Raw genomic sequence first — 18,516 nt, 5'->3', positions numbered from 1 at the left:
CTAAGATTATATGACAAAAAATACCAACAGTATGCAATTAAATAGACAAATGTATACTGCACCACATATCTCAAAAGACACTATGGGAAACTATAGTCAAACTTTTATCATTAATGACTTCGACTAATGTTTATCTTAACTTCAATTATTTATTTGACATTAATTCCTGAACCATTCTAAATCATGGAAACTAAAAGTCAGAAATGAATGTACTTTAATGTTTTAAGACCCATTCATTTCTTTTTCCAACTTATTTTAAATGCAAGCATCTATCAGAAATTTTTCTTTATTCTTACTTTATTTATGAAAAACTTAAAATTGTTATGATTTTAAATTTTATATATAATCATGTTAGGATAAGTAATCTTATTGAACTAATATTACCACTTATGGTATTAAATATAAAAATGAAATTTTTGATTTAAAATGTTTATCAAATTAGGTCCGAGTCAACTTATAGTCTGAATTTTATTGTAAGTATATTTTAATACCAGAAAAAAGAGTACAAGTAACTTTTTAAATTTTTTTCATAAAAATGGAAATTCCAGTACCAAAACTAAACTTGACACACATAACACATGGATGTGCGTGTGCACGCATACACATACACACACCGCAAAACACACACTCACTCACAAAATTTACAAATGTATAAGATTAAAAAAGAAACATATGGTTGCTGATGACTTTTAAAATAATTTTAGAATTATTTAAAAATTATTATTTTATTAAATCATAGAACAGTATTTAACTTTTGTACTACATACATCACCAAATCTTTAAAATCTTTTCATCAGAAAAAACTTTTCCATTGTAATAAATAAACTACTGTAGCATCATGGTTTTAAATAATTGAATATATTAAAAGTAATTATCCAGAAAACAATTGCAAAATGAAAAAATAAATTAGCAAATGTATTTTTCATTCAAAGTTATGCTTTCAACCAGACCATTTTAATGTTTTAATTGTTTGTGTACATCATCATGACCATTTTAAGTTGGTAAAATGACTAAATCATAATTGTACTTATCAAAAAAATAAATGACTAAATGTAGTTTTTGAAAAGTATTTCTCATCTCTTCATCATAAATTGCTTATTCATTTTATTTTGTACAATGTAACAATTTATTTTTATTTGACCAATTAATTTTTTATGTACATGAATACTACCAAATTATTTATTGTTTTCTGGCTCGATGTTCAAATTCTATGAAAACATAAAAACATTTCATCAAATGCCAAAAACAATATTAAAAAATAGCAGCTTTTCTTGTGTAAATTTTTTTTTAAATACGACGAACTAGTCACTGAGTCAAAGCTTTGAATTCAAGTCAGTGAATCATGTCAAACAAATCATTTTAAAAAATTGTATAATTTTTATAGTAATAAAAGGTATTGTAGAACAAGTAATTATTTATTTAGTGTTAAATCTAAAATAGTCTGGTTCAAATCCTTGTCAACTAGTGAATTCTTTAATGCTTCAGTTACACACATCAAAAATCAAATTCTAACAATTAGCAAGATAATTTTTTTAATAAACTTAATTAAGCAAAACAATAAGATTCATATTTTTTTACTTCTATAAATTCATTTGTTGGTGCTAAAAATGAGAATATCACTTTTACATAGTAATTTGTAAGTGAAATTGAAATTAGTAATTTAAATTTAGTGTGATTAGCACAATTATTTAAAATTGAAAATATTATTTGATTTTCATAATTAATAGAAAAAATAAACTTATTTCCTTTTATATGTACTAAAAATACCAAAACTTATTATTCATATAATTTTTTGTTTAATTTCAAGAAAAAAGAAGTTTAACATTTTTAGTACTTAAATTAATGAGGTAGCATAAAAATTATTTGTATGTTTTGCAGTTTATATAATTAAAGAGATGCAAGGCCTGTGATAATCTGCAACTGAGGAGCTGATAATATTTTTGTAAAAACTGAATGCCAAGAAAAACAAGTTTGTTTACACTTTTTGTAGCTTTAGTCTATACTGAAGACTGATGTTTATTTCAACAGCTATGTAAAGCTCAGTGACAAATGATTCTTTAATTATCAGCTAGTTTTATCTATTTTGTTTCTGTCCTATAACATCCCACTGAAGACAAAATTAATTATTTCAGCACTTTGCAAAATGTGTACAGATTGGAAATGCTCCGGGCTAAGAAAATTATTCTGAATTATACTTCAGAATTAGTAAGCAGTAAACTAGGCCAATTTTAAACTATTTTTTAAATTTAACATTAATATAATTTTAATGAAAATTTATATACTTAAAAAAATTAATAATAATAGCCATTAATTAACTAGAATGCCATCACATTGAGTCAAACTCATTATCTGGACTCTGTGAATCACTATGTGTAACAGGTATACTATTAACAATGTGCTACAATATTACATCACATTTCAATACAGAATAAATTTTTTACATCTCAAAACAAAAAAACAAAAATAAATGTTAAATGCAATTTTTCATTATTTGGTATATATTATAATTATTATTTATAATTTTATTCTTTTACATGACAATAGTTCTCATTAAAACTTTTACGAAATTACTTTCTTTTTTTTTTAACTAGTGAATAAATAGTAGTACACTACATTACTTATTCTATAAAAGCAATTTGGTTTAATTTCATAATTATATATTTCTTTTTTTTTAATTAATTAAATTTTTATTTTTCATTAGGCAGATTTTTAAGGAATATGCCTTTTTAATTCATTTTATGAACTAAATCTGAGTGGTACGGCACCTGCAATAAAGAAATAATTCTTGTTTTCTGTGAGAAACAGAATATGCCATCCCTTTTATAGTAAATAAGATATTTAAAAATGTATGTAAAAATTAAATTATAAACATAAATCATTTGTTTTCAAATAAAAAAAAATTGTAAATAGAAGTCAGCATTTTAAAAGTGTATTTACCATTTTCATAAATTTTATTAAAATTTTTATCATTTGATTTCTAGCCAAAATTTTCTTATTAAGTGAAAGTACAATCAACATACTTTAAAATTATGGCTGTTATATTTTTCAGTAACAAATAATACTACTTTTAAAACTATTATTTTTCAAACTTCCCAATGTTTGAAATTATTAAAAGATTAATATTCAAATTCACATCCTGAAAGTAAAAGAGGATCTTTTAAAAAATAAAAGTTAATAAACAACAGAAAAAACTAGTGTTCATGAAATTTATAAAAACTATCAAACAAATCAGATATTATGGGATCTTATCCTGCTTTCACAATAATATTTCCCTTATTTTACAAATAGGGATATAGAAAGTGATGGTAAGATCCTGGGCTGTTTCATTATTTTATTTTGTTTCATTTTTCAATTGAAATAATTTTTTATATTATAATATTAGTATTATAATATAAATTTTTAATATTATAGTATTTTAATATTATATATAATATATATAGTTTAGTATATATATATACAATTAGTATATAGTATTAACATTTTTTTCTGACTTAATGATGCATAACAGGTTTTTTCTTTGGTCTGTAAACTGTAAAATTTTTCAGCCACAGTCACTTACTATTTGCAAAAATAATTTGATTGATTCAAATATTCATCCGGATTGTAATTACCAAGTTTTTATCAGAGGCAATTACTTAATTGTTATCAAGTAGTCAGATTGCCTAATTAACAAACTGGATCAATCTCAAGATCCATCTTTTTAAGAAAATTGGTAAATTTGTCACTGTGATATGTTATGAAAAACTGCACACCAAAGCATGGCTGATGAAGTAGTAAATATCTGAGTAAATCCGCCAATATGCTAATGAAATGTTATTCATTATAATAGAGTTTATAAGCTATGAGAAAATGTTACCTTTTTCGTATTTTTTGTCCATATGATTGGTAATGAAAATTGCTAAAACTATAAATTTTTTATAGTACCAGAGTGAATAATTACAACATACTCAACACTTTTACCATAATATTTTCATATGAAATAGAAGGTAGACTCTCACCATCTTCTCTCTCCGTTGTAAGAACAACCATATCATTGAAGATGACAAGAGCATCTGAAGATATTATACTGTAAGTTTTGAAACAATTATGTTCATTGAATTTGATCTGGTTTGTTTAAAAAGTTTATAGTTTTAAGTAATAAATATATTGGCAAATTACTTTTTCAGTTCCTGTTACCTAAGATTAACAAAAAAATCTTTAATATAATAATTTATTAATACATTAGTCATATTGAGAACCATTAATTTACTACTGTTTTAAAATAATTACATATCTGTTCAAACCAAAAACTGCTGTATTTCTGTGCCTCATAGCTCCAGCTCTGGGTTTTCCTCTCATCAGTCATGTTCACTGTAAAAAAGGTCTTGTTAATAATTGCATCAAATGAATAACTTGTGTAAGAAGAAGTTTTTTTCTCTTAGAAGATCTTTTATTTACAAAAAAAAATCATTTAAATGTACCAAAAAGTAATAAAATTATAAATTTAAAAATCTTACTAATTTATGATTTTTTAGGTGATTATTCTCTTTATCTCTGAAAAAGATTACAATTAGTGCTCGCATACGCAAAACATTATAAGTTTTCAAATAATCAATTAATAAAAAAAAAAGATTAATTTTTATTCATTTACACATAAACAAGATTATAATATATTCAATGTTTAACATAAGTATAATAATAATGGTAAGATCAGATTCACCCTTATAATTCTATGAAGAGCACCATACAATTTAAAATATCTTATAAGTTTTTCTACCCGCTAATTCTAATTCTAATGAATAATAACATACTCATTTAAATATACTCTATATGTATTTATATATCTATAGAATTTAGATAAAATTTGTAAAAATATGCAATTTATTCTAACAAATATATTTATTTTATAACATTAAAATCAGAGAAATATATATTATATACATACATATATAATATTTCTATTATTATTGATATTTCTACACAATCTAAAATTCACTCATATTTTTCACAATATTATGGTACTTTTATGCTTCTACTCTATTCAATGAATTATTATTAACAACAATGAAAAAGTGAACTTGCTAAAATAAAATGTATTTGTATATAAAGATTTTAAATATTAATCATATACCCTTCTAAATACTTGAATTACATTAAATGATGCATAGATGATAATTATATAATACCTTATAAATATTGATAACTGGAAAGTAAAAAGAGGTTAAAGCTTAATTATTTTACAGATTTATTGTTCAACTGATAGTGTGGTTAGTAGTAGGTAAACATACTGAAAAATAAAAAATTTTTATGTAATAATTTAACTAAAATATTTTATTATAAACACATCCTAATTCATTTAAGGTACTATAAAAATTATCCCACTTTTGATAATATCCACTACAATTTCAGCCAGATAAATAGATATAATTTAGAAAAAAAAAATTGAAAAAACTACAACATTGTTTTATTTACTGAAATCTGTATAAGTAGTAAATATAAATATATACTGAAATTTGTATACTAGTACAAACAAATATTTAAATATATAAAGCAATTATATAACAAATAAGGAAAATTTACGGGTACAGAAAAGTTTTATTAAAGTATTTTATTATATTAAAAGTGCAGTTAAATAATTTTAATGTAATAAAATTTAGTTAATTTATTTCATTTCCTCATCATATATAAATATATTTTAATTTTAGGCCATTTTTTCATATTTTACACATCAAATTACCTATAAAAACATAATGGTTTTATTTTAGTAAACTGTGAAACATGCTAACTTTTGTTGACCAGTTTACTTCCGCTGCAAATGATGCAAATAAAATTTTAATATTGAAATAATCTTAAAGAATACCTTTAATTTGTCTTAGAAAAAAACAAATTAAAGGTATTAATGAAGTAAATGTATTTTTACTGTAAATCTTCACTGTTTGATGAGGATCTGCTAGGACAAGGGACTAGAATTAACAGAATAAAAATACTCACAGCTTAATATAACAGGCAAAGAGAAAGCAGAATCTTACTATTATCCAAGGTTCAGAGACAATCTCAGATTCTGAGATATTGATAGAGACAAACAATGGCAATAAAATAAACAATGCCAATGTTAAAAAGAATTTTATTTAGATTTTGCTCATTGAAATTTTTTTTATTTTTTGAAGAAATGACAAAGATAGGAGCATAATCTTTTTTATATTAAACTGATATATTTATAAATCAAGAGTTATTCTATACCTGCCAGAAATGCGAGTTTAACTAATATTTAAGTATTTATTAACCAAATTATTTTTACTTGTGTGGATTTATTATTCTTTTTATTTTCAATTATGAAAACCAGATAACAATCTGCAGATATATAAGTTCATTTTTATTATTTAAATACTATCATTGTTTTATTAAAAAGTATAATTTAATAATATTTTCTTCTTTCACAATTTTTTAAATTGTAATGACTGAAAGGATTTGAGACAAATTTGTTATTAAGGGCAGAATTTTAATATAAATACTTTCCAATTATGTATGATGAATTTGAATAAACTACAAAAAAGTGAAATATTTCTTAGAAAAATTAAGAGTTTATTACATTAAGGTACAGTGTACTACATTCTAATATCTACACACTAAAGTAAATAGAATTTTTAAAATACGATATGGCTAACTATTCAATTAAATATTTGATTTTATTTAAAGAAATATTAAAGTTATGTAAAAGAAGAATCGAATAATTTTTTCCGTTATAAAGAATGTCAGTATTTTAGTTTTTTATAAGCAGTTGATAAATAATAATTTAATAAATTTATACATTTATTCAAATGTATGTAATTGATCAATTATATATAATTACTAATATTGCAATTAAATTAACTGTAAAATAAATTTAAATTCATGTAATAGAACAATAGACAGATTTCTTTTATTCAAAATTACTTTACATGATAAAAATATAACTATCAGCCCTGTTGATTTAAGGTTGATGTTTGTATAGAGCAAATTTAAATAGTTTTTAAATGTATTTAAGATTAACTTATTTGACTTTCTGTTTTATTTGTATAAATTTTTTAACAACCATATTTCGTTATTTCGGCTTTCGTTCTCATAAAATATCAATAAAGTAAATTTACTAAAATTTTAATAATATATTAACTTAACACAAACAGCTTCTTAAACATTTCATGCAAATTTAGACCCATAAATTAAAATAACGAGCTACAACACAAATAATATTATATATAATAATAATAATATTATTATTCAGTGTTGTTATATATAATCTCTGTTTAAGGTCTTAGGCCAGCAGCAAACTGCATCAGGCAAGGCACGGCACAACAGATTGTCTAATTGGTACTAAACCTCATTGTATTTATAAGGTTAACTGCCCACTACATCAGATATATTTGATGTTGGTAAGCAGAGGCAAAGAGATAGAACTGGAGGTAAATTTTCCAACTTCTCTGATTACAAATATTCTATTGGCTGTAGTGCTGTGTGTATTAAGAATGGCTTGCAGATAACTTCACATAGGGTTCCACAGCTACAAATTAATTCTGTTATACCACTTTGAACTTTTATTATATTCTTGTAGCAAATAATTGTATGTTTAGAAAAGTGTAGGTGATATTAACAAAGTTGGCCCACCGGGTTGTCTAGTGGTGAACTCGTCATCGCAAATCAGGTGATTTTGAAGTCGAGAGTTCTAAGGTTCAAATTCTAGTAAAGATAGTTAATTTTATATAGATTTGAATATTACATCGTGGATACCAGTGTTCTTTGGTTTAAATTAACCACACATCTCAGGAATGGTTGACCTGACACTCTACAAGACTACACTTCATTTACATTCATACACATCATCCTCATTCATCCTCTTTAGTAATACCATATGATGATGGTTCCTGAGGCTAAACAGAAAAGAAAAGAAGGATATAAATGAAGTAATTATTTTAGTAAAGTAGCAGTATTAAACATCCACAGCTTTTCATTCAATGGCTTTTTCTTCCACAAGCCTACCAAAATTTTTTCATATCTCTTTTTCATCTAAAATTTTAAGATGAAAATGAAAACTATATCATCATTATCAAATTATTGTGTTGCATCTGATTCAATAAACTACTGGCCATAAACAGTGTAAAATAAAACTTTAAAATCCAAATAGTAACAACTAGATAATATTTTTAATCTACATTAATAGTATGATATTAATAATAAAAATTGAACGTAAAAGAGTTTGTAAAAATATAAAATTTCAAATAAGTGGTGTTTGATGATTACAGAGTACTGTACATGTCATATACAATATCTTTTTTAATATTATTTACAATAATACAAAAAAAATCACAGTAAAGTTGTTATTAACATTAAACAACATATTAAATAACTCACTACACTATGTAATCATATATAATACAAAATTTTTAAATTTAATTTAATTAGAAATAATAACATCAAATCTTTTAACAAATAGTTATTACACAAAGTAGAACATCTAATAAAATTTCAAACAAATAACATCTTATTAGGAATGAGTCAATTCCATTAAAAGTTTATCACATCTTTAATTCTTAAAGCCTTCTGCTAAATACAATAATCTTGATAATTTACTTCCATTTATACCACAGCCAGTTTAAATTATGAATTAAAATTTTAAAATAAAAGATTGTGAGAAGAAATAATATACACACAAACAGAGAGTGATTTCAAAGGTAACGTGTTTAAAATTTTCTGATACATTATTCTACAAGTTGTAAAAGAATAGTGCATCCAATCATTTTTTTCAAATTCTTATGGCTGACAAAACTGAATAAATTGGAGAAACGCTTTTATCACAGTTTTTGTTCTGACAGCTTGGAAATTGCAGTTAACTGTTTATGTGGAAAAAACACAAAGATTTTTTTTAGATATATACACTGAGTCAATAAAGACAGTGTATCCCTTTCATTTAACAAAATACATCAGTATTAAAACTTTACCTGTGAATAACCTCAAAATCAAAATTTTGTAACAGAAACAATATTTTGTGTATATCAAATGTATTAGCAAGTCAAAATTTGAATTTCTAAACTGAATGTTTGGCAACATTGTCTATTAAACAAATATAGATTTCACCAAAAGGATTTCAATTAAACTTTAATAATGATTAACCAAAGTTTTATAAATTTTCTAAGAAGAGAACAAAAATCTAATCAGCACTGTTAAATTAAATACTGGGCAAAAATTGTTATTTTAAAATCAATAATTATTTCTTCAAATTGACTGGTTATGAAAGTATGAATTTTCCAAAAAGATGCTTGAAACAATAATTAAATCAAACATCTCAGCAGGGATAAATAGTTGAAATTCTCGGTAGGCACACCTTAATGTTAAAAAAAGAATAATAATTTTTTTTTAATTTAGAAATGGAGCTTCATGAACGTTTACAGGCTGATCTCAATTTCTATTAGAATAGATAGGTAATAAATAAGTAAATAATTTAAAAGTATACTTTTTAAGAATATATACTTTAAAATTTCATGAAAATTTTATAGGAGATTCTTACAAACCTGCTTATTAGTGATGTTAATGGAATCTAATAATATGTGTCTTCTGCAATAAAGATTTCCATTTTGAGTTTTAACTATATTTAATATTTTTTTTAAATAGTAAATGTTTTATTGTCAGGAAAGTTTTATCTTCCTTTTAATGAGAAAAGTTAAACTTCCTTTTTATTCTTTAAGAAGTCCCTTTAATTGTCATGTTTTTCAAACTGCAATTTTTTTCTCCGACTTAAGGTAGATATGTCATAGAACTCTTAATGAGGAACTACTCACTACTTCAAGTGAAAAAATAAAACGGTTCTATTTGTTCTTCTTTTGAGTTTGTATACTAAAGTAAAAAAAACATGCTTCCATGCTTCTCTGTTGTGTGTGTGTGTGTGTGTGTTTACAGCTTATGTAAGTCTGTACAACATAGTTTTTTGTTGCATTCACTGCCACAATCTTATGACATATTATTTCTTATGAACAAAATTGTTTATAATAGTTAAAAAATTAGCTTCAAGTTTGGCAAAATAGAATTGCTGTTAATCATCGGTCAATTGTGAATAGTTACTTATTTAGCAGAAAGGTAGGTTCATTTAAACAATATCGATATGTATCCTCACTAATATTTCCTTGCCTGTAATATATTATTACTATTCTTCTTAAATATAATATATAAAATAGGTATAATATTTTTAACATCAAACTTCAAAATAAAAAATAAAAAAGTAACAAAGAATTAAGAACAATACATCTTTAACAAAAATACATGTAATAAGCAATCGTGTAATGATTTTATAAAATTTCAACACATCAACAACAAGTAAAATTATTAACATCAAATGGATACATTTATTACATTTCATTATCGTCATAAACACCAATTACAAATAATTGGACCCATTTTAGACACCGGTTTTATAAACCAATCACATTGATTAATTATTTAATTATTTTTGTAAGATTATAATAAATTTATGCAGTACTTATTTCAAATTATTATTTTGTAATTTTCTGGAATAAAATAGACAAGATAAAAAACTAATGAAACAAAAATAATATTTTTACCTTATTTTTTTATATTATCTTTATTAAAATGTTTTAAAGATTTATTTTTAATTATTTGTTTTTCAATACATGCCTTTGTCTTTTTAATCAGTAGTAAATAACATTAAACAGTAAAAACAATGTATGAATTTAGGAATATTCAGTCACTTAAGATCTATGTTTCTATATATTCTACAAATATGATTCAAAACAGTAAAACCCTCAAATTTGTAGATCATTTGTTTACAATTCAAGTCAGTCAAAGTCAGTCAGATATGGAACAGCATATAAAGAACTATTACATATTAGATCATAGTCTCCACAATTAAGGATTTATTCCAGTCAAATAAATCCAATGAATTAAAATGTTTTAAATAACTAAAGTTCATTACATCAATTTACATCAATACCGATTAAAAATGTAATGTAATTTTTTGACCAAGTTATTTACTCAACAGTCATCATTTGAGATAAAAAGAGATACTAGGTCATATAAATAAGTTTTTTTTGGAGGATATTTTGTTTAAAACTTAATTTAGAAAATACTAAAATTACAAAATAAAAAATAAAAAATTAAATTGAAAATATTGTTGTACTTACATTAGTACTAGCTGTTAATAATACAGTATTCATCACAAACTGAAACAGAATAGATATTCCAAAAAAAGATTGTATTACATTATAACAATTAAATATATTCTAACATTACTACTAAGACTACTTAATATGTTGAAAGATAAATGCATAATCCCATTTCTAAAACTATTAATCAGTTAAGATTTATTATGAAATGTTGATTATCTGATAAAGAGTCATGACCATGACCTAGATAATGATAGTTGGGTAACAGGAAGGAAATAAAAATTAGTTTAAATATTTGGGTCAATGTATAGTTGTAATGAATAATTAATAAATTAACATTTGTATGCAAGTAAGTAATAATTATTTATATCAAATTCAAGTGTTTAATGACTTATAATCATATTTTATTAAATTTCATGAGAATATCAGATGCAGAAAATAATATCAGAACTTCATAGAAAATAGAGCCATTCATGGAGGACTCAACAACTTGATTAAAAAATTATCAACATATAAATATTTCTTCTTAAACCAAAAAATTCTTTTATTAACTTTATATAACTGAAAAAACTCTTAAAGAGCATTAAAATTAATGAAAATTATCACAAAACGCTATTATTGATTCTAGATTGAGATACATACATGAAGAAGAGATCACAGGACCATTTATTCTTCAGACATCATACCACTTATATAAAATAATGTCAGTTTACAATAATAAATGCAACTGACCATTCAACTTCTTGGTAGTTTCATTATGATTGCAAAAAATTATAATTCGCAGACAAGCAGATAAATTAAACCAAAATTGATAAGTTAATGATTTAAATTTAACCGCCAAAACCAGTCATTTATTATAGAAAAAGTTTCAGCTTCTCCATAAACTTAAAATATTGTTTACATAACTATTTCTGTTCTTTAGATTATGTTTAATAATTCATCATGGTTAAGTCAAACAGTTTTGGGTAAGCAGTGTCATCAACAACTAACATTAGGAAATAGTCTATGAAAGCTATTACCGTAAACTTTCAAAAATTATTTTCAAAAATAAATTGGATAATTTTATTTATAGTAAAAATTGGTTTTCAAAAATTACTATCTTCTCCTATTACATCATTATCTTGTATGACAAAACAGAGTTTTAATTACATCTTGGGATAATTTTGATCTATCGAAATGTAAAGGAAAGACAAAAAGAATAATGAAAAAAGTAATACATTATGAACAATTTTAGCAACAAAATGTTGGTTTATGGCAGCGATCTAAAAATGAAGCTGATTTACTGATAAAGCTATTATAGGAAGGAAGAAGGAATTCAGATGTCGAGCAAAGTATAGAACTATTCTCCATAGGAAAAAATAAATGCAGATGTCTAACTAAACAGTGGGTAATTAGAGAAGTTGTGTAGATGATAATGTTTCCTGAGGTACAAAGACCTAGCATACAAAATATGAGAGATGGCCTTTTTCTTGGAAGAGCTGTACATAAGAACTCAAAAAAATTATTCAAAAAATTAATGTAATAAACAGGTAATAAAAATGAGACTTATCATTACAAACTGAATTTGAATCATCCAATTTAAAAAAACTTAACAAAATCTCAATTTGAAAAAAGCAGAATAGTTTTTATTTTAAGATCTAGTGGAGTATGAATGACGGTAAAAAATGTTCAGCATTATAATCTCTTTGCATTCCATAGGAGTTTAGATGATACTACAATAAAAATTGTGGTCTGAGATGTACCCATCCCTCATATACCCCTGGAAGTTTACACTTTTGTTAGTTTGAATACACATTTAAAATTAATTACTATAAAATCAAAAAACATGTTTTTTTAGCACCATAACCTAAAAAGCTCTAAATAGTCAGCATGAGACACATCTAATTTCTGAAAATGGTCTAGTGGCACTCCAGAACTACAAGCTTCCCAAGCCAATAGAAAATAAAAATAACTAGTAAATAATATATAAGCAATTATAATAACTGTTTTTACTATTATAATTATAATGGTGCCATTATTTTACCATTATTATAATTATTTGCTTTGAGTTATTATTCAACTTTTAATTATTAAAAGTATAGATAAAAATATCTATACATTCAGTCATTTTGCCTTTGAAAATACGTTTAGAACTGCATAACAGTTGCCAGATGCAAGATCAAAGTGCCATCATGTTTAAATTCAGTTTAGCACCAACAGTTTTTAGGCAAATTCTAATACTTGGCTAATGGTTATGACCCTGTGACTTTTGTTTTAAAACTAAATAATAATTAAATAATTATTTTAAAATAAATTAAACTGTATTATGTGGTATGGTATGAAACAGCTTGATAATACATACCTACATGCACCTGTAACTTCCTTTTTTATCTTATTTTAACATAAGTAGCGGCCACACACGATGAAGTAATTTTTGTTTCAAATAAGATTAAAAAAAGATATTTATAAATTTGGAGACGAGAGGAAAAATTTGTCCTTTATAAATTGTAATTTGAGAGGTCTAACATAAATATGAAGTATAAACATTACTCTATGAACAATAATGGATTGAAGATGTGTTTTAACATGTTGCCTATTTTAACATCAGAACCAAATAAAAAATCCATACTGCAAAACTTCATTGACATGTTTGTGTTCTAACAGCATATTTTTGCAATGATTTTTTTTAGTATGATATTTTCTTTAACTTTCAGTAACCATCAATTTAATATATTGTATCATTTATGTTGATAAAGTATTAAGATAAAGAATTTTTTTATATAACAGTAGTTTTAATGTGACTGTTATGTCAATAGTATTAAAGTTTTGTAAACAATATTTAAACCTCTGAAATTAAATTATTAATAAAAACAATAATGAGTAAAACATAATAAAAAAAATAAGTTTTTACTTTCCTACCTCATCTAATAATCAAATTATTAAGAATTTTTGAATTCTTGGTCGTAATATCTATATATTGAAAACTGTTTTCATTAACAAAGTAACCAAATGTAACATTTAATTTAGTCTTTATTTTGGTGTTGTGCAATGAACTATATTTAGGTTTCTGAGAAAAACAATTTGTATAATCTACTATTTACTTTCTCAATGTTCAAAAAAGCTATCGGAGAATCTTTTCAGTTTTATTCAGCTCCTTTATAAGCAGAGGTGGCTGCTTACAATGACCTTGTGTTTGAAAAGGCCAACAAATCATTTCAGGGCATAGTTAAATAGTATATTTTTTGTAATTTTAAAAACCTGATTTTGTTTTTAATGCCTGGACATATTTTAAAGAAAATTTATTTTAACATACAACTGGTCTGCTAAGTATGATATTTTACATAATTGCTGTAATTTAATTTATATAATTTGTACATTCCAAGGTTGTTTTGATACTGATCCAAAAATTTGAACTATTAAAGAAAAGTAAAATATTATTATCAATGATATAGATGACAAAATGAAAAACTGTAAGTGACAATGCATAATTAAGTATATAAAATTTCAACTTAACTCCACATTTGCATTCTGTAACATAACAATCTCTTTTGCAAGGAACCGTAAAATTGCAAAATTACCGTAAAATTTTGCAAAGTAAAATATTATTATCAATGATATAGATGACAAAATGAAAAACTGTAAGTGACAATGCATAATTAAGTATATAAAATTTCAACTTAACTCCACATTTGCATTCTGTAACATAACAATCTCTTTTGCAAGGAACCGTCAGTGTATGAGAAACAGAAAAAAAACAATAATACACCAAAAGGAGATTTAAAAAAAACAATTTTAACTTGAGGTACAACTGCACATAAAAAATACCCCATCAAATAGAATTTGACAATTGGTTAACCTATTTCTAGTCTCCTGGTCAAAATAATTTTACAACATTCTGAAAACACAAGTAATGAAAAAATTTAGGCAGGCATTAAATTTTTAGCATACTGCTATGTTGACAGCATTATAGTCTAATTCAATGACAATACAAGACAACAACATACATTCCTAACACTCAGTATCAAATTAAAGTTCACCCCACTTATCATTCTCTATAGAATATGAATCAACAAACAACTCAACTTTCTGGAACTCAATACATAAAATAATGTAAAAAATAAAACTTATATTCATAAATAAAACTACCAATGAGTATACATCAAACTGCAGTGATATTGGGAAGACTGGGTGCACATTTCACCATTTATACATAAGTTACTTATTAGAAAAAGACTGTTTCCAAATCAAACTATAGAAACAGAAGATACACACAGGCATATCCCTCGTAAACTCTGTACATTCAAACAATATGAAATTCACAAGCAAATTTGACTAATATAATATATTAAATGAAGAGATGATACAGATTAATAAATCATTTAAACACATTCCAAGAAGTACCTTACGCATCACAAAAATATGGTCATTAACAACAGCACCACCTACAAAATCAACACTGAAAGAGCTGAATAAAAGCTCCAGAAAGATCTTAATGAAGGATTAAGTATATAGTGAATTGTTTTATTTATTTTTTCAAAATTTATTATGTATTCTATTTTTAGATTTTTTCTTTTACTAATATAATTATTTATTAAACTATTAAAAAGTCAAAATAAAGGTACAGTTTAAAATAAAAGAAGATGGGTTAATTAAAATAATTTATTGCAAGAACTTAGTTCTGAAAAACGTTTTGATTGAAATAACAATAAAATAGAATTTAATATCATATGTAAGGGAAACCATTCAGAAAAGATTTAAAAGGAAACTAATTGTTCATTAATAAAAATATAAAACATATTTTTATATGTATATATAGTATTTATAAATAATTTGTAATATTTTCTATCAAAAAGACTACAAAATCAAAATAGTTTACCTTATTAAAAATATGGGATGACATTTATGTAGTTTATACAATAATGCTTTATTGAAAGGATAGATAAAGTGTGCTAAATTATTCCTCATTATGATGAATTTCTCTTACTTTTTGTGATTATAAAATTCTATTTCTTCTGTCTAGGTTTCTTTCTCTGTAATTTATTCGTTCTACAGTGGAACAAATGAAGTTAGCTTATTATTATTATTATTAGAAAGCCAATTAGCTGTTTTTCTAAAATATTTAACACAAATTTAATTCAATTACACTTTACAATAACAAATGTGCACAAATTTAAAAAAAAAAGAACTTTTAGCAACTGATAGTTACTTAAGTCGTTAAAAAACTTTGCAATTGATAGCAAATACCAATAAAGCATATATCTATATAAATTCAGTTAAAAATATATAATTGTACTGTAATTATAGTTCTATACTTTTTTCAATCACAATCAAATTGAGCAACATTGGGTTTCAAAAAAAAGTAAATATATTTTAGTCTTTTTCATAGGTAAAATATAAATAAAATATACTGAATAAAGTTCTAAAATAACTGAAATTTTTTAAACTTTTGTTAGTGCACAGTGGTGTGTATGTATATGAATATATGCATGTGATGTGCAATTTCTAGGAAAATTATGCTTTATGAATAATTTTATACATAAAATATCTTTTTTGATGCAATCATTGATTACTTCACTTTCTTCAATGAATGCAGGTACTTATGTAAGCAAGAAGTTCATAGAGTAATAAAATACAGTAATTAAGTAAAATAAAAAAGTGAATGATAATGTTTGAAAATTTTACTGTGAAATGTGGGAAGATCTTGGACAGTAGATTCATAGTGTTTATCTAGCTATCACAGCATTATCTACTGATCCCACTACAATGAAACTAATATCTTTAGATTAGGAGAAAGAATTAAAAAATTACTAATCTAAAGACAATGATTTCTCAGATTGAAAATACTTATTATTATATTACATTATTTCTATTTGACTCACATAAGAAGAAAAGAATTGATTTCTAATTAAAATACACTTAAATCTAATCTGAGGGTCACTGATCTAAAGATGCACCTCCATTTCGGAGACCTGCCTTTAATTCGGGGGGAACTCTTTTACGAAAGCAGTCATCTAGGAAATTTGCCATCGATCTATATAAATGCCTTTTTACTCCGCTTAAACTGTGACTTTCATCAGGATATATCTGAAAAAAAATTAATAAAGTGTTATTATTAATTGAAATTAGTTATAAAGATGTTCAAATTATACAATCCATCTTGTAAAATGATATGTATAAAAAATATCAATACATCTTCATGTGCTGAATAAAAACTTACCAACAGTCAGCATCATGGTCTGAAAAAAATTGATGGTTCATGACTACACACAAAACTAAAATTCTAAGATTCTTTTAAACTCTAATCGGTATTTTTCTCTATGTGATAGAGTAAAATTTTACCTTACACCACAAAAATGTTAAAATTTCTTACTTTTTGCAAATTGAAAGCTGCTTTCTTTAATTAGGTACTTACTTAAGTTTTCTAAAAACTATAGCAATGGCAAAAAGTTTTCCTCAGATTGGCTTGAAGGGTGATGGGTAAAAATTTACATTTCAAAAGAATGTATAAAAGTATAGTTTATTTACTAATATGATGAATTCTACTGAAAAAAATAAATGGCAAAAATTTTACTGTTTTTTTTCTTTTATTATTCTATTTTCCCGAGAGAATATATTTTTTCAGAATTTACTCCATCTTTTAACTTTTATTTAACCAAAAGTTAAAATTTTTCTTTCTACTTACGATGTTGGACTACTAAAAATCTTTTTAGTACAACAAAAATTTTTTTGTTTTTAATTAAAATACCTTCTATAAAAAATTTGGTTTTTGAGTAATCATATTTAATAATAAAAATATGACAAAAGTAACTAAACTAGTTTCACAAATGTGAATATAACATGCAAAATTTCTAGAAATTTAATCATTTTATAGAATTGTCGGTAATCAAAGAACATGGTAGAGTCTGACTGTTTCACTGATATAAATGGATGTATGCTATAATGTACAACAATGCAAATAACTGTGAGTGTAATTGAAGAATTCCCTATTTTTGAAGATCATCATCATCTACTTCAAGTCTTAGGCCTTTCAACCTGTTGCAAACTTAAAATCAATTTTCTTCCCATCTCTTCTTGGGTCTTCCAATACTCCTGTATCTCACCGAACTGTACTACATTATCTTCTTGGGGAAACAACTACTATCCATTCAATCCATATGTTGTTCCCAATTATTTCTATACTCAATAATTTTGTCATTAAGTTGAAAATATTCAGCTGTTGTTGCACTTTGTCATTTCATACTCTATCCCTTCAGTAATTCCTATAACAGATTTAAAAAAACACATTTCAGCAGCCTGTAATAGCTTACATATAATAATCAGCTTTTATCAGCTGATGTCAAAACCCATGTTTCACTACCATACAGACTAACTGAAACAGCTATGCTTTTACAAAGTTTCATCATTGTACCAT

General features: G+C 24.5%; 1 protein-coding gene and 1 long non-coding RNA gene across 2 annotated transcripts in view; both read right to left on the bottom strand.

The window, feature by feature from the left end:
- Positions 1–747: 747 nt before the first annotated feature.
- On the bottom strand, positions 748–13,801 carry LOC142320283 (uncharacterized). The gene is made up of 3 exons (XR_012755336.1): positions 13,468–13,801; positions 11,145–11,183; positions 748–4,350 (listed from the first exon to the last, which is right to left on the bottom strand). It is a non-coding gene; the product is annotated as an uncharacterized LOC142320283 (long non-coding RNA).
- A 3,238-nt stretch (positions 13,802–17,039) lies between these two features.
- Positions 17,040–18,516, bottom strand: part of Dpp10 (Dipeptidyl peptidase 10) — a 302,886-nt gene continuing 301,409 nt past the window's right edge. The window contains exon 18 of the mRNA XM_075354128.1: positions 17,040–17,189. Within this exon, the coding sequence (XP_075210243.1) occupies positions 17,040–17,189 (150 nt within the window). The remainder of the gene's footprint in view (positions 17,190–18,516) is intronic.

Source organism: Lycorma delicatula, chromosome 1 (genome assembly GCF_047948215.1).
Source record: "Lycorma delicatula isolate Av1 chromosome 1, ASM4794821v1, whole genome shotgun sequence".
NCBI classification, from domain to species: domain Eukaryota; kingdom Metazoa; phylum Arthropoda; class Insecta; order Hemiptera; family Fulgoridae; genus Lycorma; species Lycorma delicatula.
This window is presented reverse-complemented; position numbering and strand designations above follow the sequence as displayed.